The sequence below is a fragment of the Sinocyclocheilus rhinocerous genome, unplaced genomic scaffold (assembly GCF_001515625.1).
Source record: "Sinocyclocheilus rhinocerous isolate Xijiao unplaced genomic scaffold, SAMN03320098_v1.1 scaffold973, whole genome shotgun sequence".
Classification (NCBI taxonomy): Eukaryota; Metazoa; Chordata; class Actinopteri; order Cypriniformes; family Cyprinidae; genus Sinocyclocheilus; species Sinocyclocheilus rhinocerous.
Genome location: NW_015624552.1, coordinates 1 through 1243, shown reverse-complemented (window position 1 = coordinate 1243; position 1243 = coordinate 1). Strand labels below are relative to the sequence as shown.

General features: G+C 29.7%; 1 protein-coding gene across 1 annotated transcript; it reads left to right on the top strand.

The window, feature by feature from the left end:
• Nucleotides 1–270: 270 nt before the first annotated feature.
• LOC107742354 (cyclin-K-like) lies at nucleotides 271–887 on the top strand. Its single transcript, XM_016555295.1, has 3 exons — nucleotides 271–489; nucleotides 579–684; nucleotides 807–887. The coding sequence occupies exons 1-3, from the start codon at nucleotides 304–306 to the stop codon at nucleotides 872–874; spliced, it is 360 nt and encodes a 119-aa protein (XP_016410781.1). The 5' UTR covers nucleotides 271–303; the 3' UTR covers nucleotides 875–887.
• The last annotated feature ends 356 nt before the right edge of the window (nucleotides 888–1243 follow it).

Here is a 1243-nt window from a genome sequence, read left to right as displayed (position 1 = left end):
TGTTTATATATTAAATATATATATATTAAATATAATATAATAATATAAATATATAATGTATGTACATGTAAATATTAAAAAATATATATACTGTATGTTTTTGTATTTATATGTACATAATAAATAAACATTGTACACATACATATAATATGTAAACAAACTTATTTTGGATGCGATTAATCGCGATTAATCGTTTGACAGTACTAGTTTTTAAATGATGAGAAAGCATTTCTGTTGTGGCAGGAGGGGAAAAAAAGGACTGATTAAACACCGTGTCTATGTGAAAATGTTTGCTGCAGTAGCATGCAGCACACTGTAAATTTAATCACATTAATCAATTTACATTTCTTTCTACAGGTGACTGGGGCTTGTTGTCTTTTCTTGGCTGGTAAAGTGGAAGAAACCCCCAAGAAGTGTAAAGACATCATTAAAACGACTCGCAGTCTGCTCAATGACGTGCAGTTTGCACAGTTTGGAGATGATCCAAAGGTTCGCAACCCATTCAACACACAAATTCTCATGCTTGTGATGATCCTGCTGTGTTAAACATCGCTGTGTTTCATGGAATGACTCCACAGGAAGAGGTCATGGTCTTGGAAAGAATTTTACTTCAGACAATCAAGTTTGATTTACAAGTTGAGCACCCCTACCAGTTTCTGCTGCGCTATGCTAAACAGCTCAAAGGTATTACTAGGTTTAAGACCGAGTTTAAAGTTTCATTTTGAATTTAAGAAATGTCGATTCAAGTTGATTTCTTTCGTAGTGCTGCTTTTTGATGTTGCTCATCTCATTGATTAATTTTACAGGTGACAAGAACAAAGTTCAGAAGCTTGTGCAGATGGCTTGGACCTTTGTGAATGATAGGTTCGATTGACTTTATTTATTTATGTATTTATTTATTACCAACAATGATACTGTATTTAAACTTTTTTGTATATAAAAAAACTAAAAGTTCAGCTATTGCCATGCATCCATATCAGTGTTACTATAGTTAACTAAAACTAAACCCATAAAAAAATGTTTTACTTAAAAATAAACATTAACTAAAATAAAATAAAATAATTAAAAAAATTTCAAATTATTTTATTTCAGCGAATTGAGCTAATTTTCATTTAGTTTAACTTGATGTACTAAAATATTTAGTTAACCTTGACCATATAGACATTAAAAACTTAAACAAAAAAAAAATGACAAACACAACAGATTTATCAGAATTTTAACTAAAATTGAAATGAAAACAGAA

Coding starts and splice junctions, on each gene's coding strand:
- LOC107742354 (XM_016555295.1), top strand. CDS start 304: ATGCAGCACACTGTAAATTTAATCACATTAATCAATTTACATTTCTTT. Junction 490..578: donor AGTTTGGAGATGATCCAAAG/GTTCGCAACCCA, acceptor ATGACTCCACAG/GAAGAGGTCATGGTCTTGGA. Junction 685..806: donor CTATGCTAAACAGCTCAAAG/GTATTACTAGGT, acceptor TTAATTTTACAG/GTGACAAGAACAAAGTTCAG.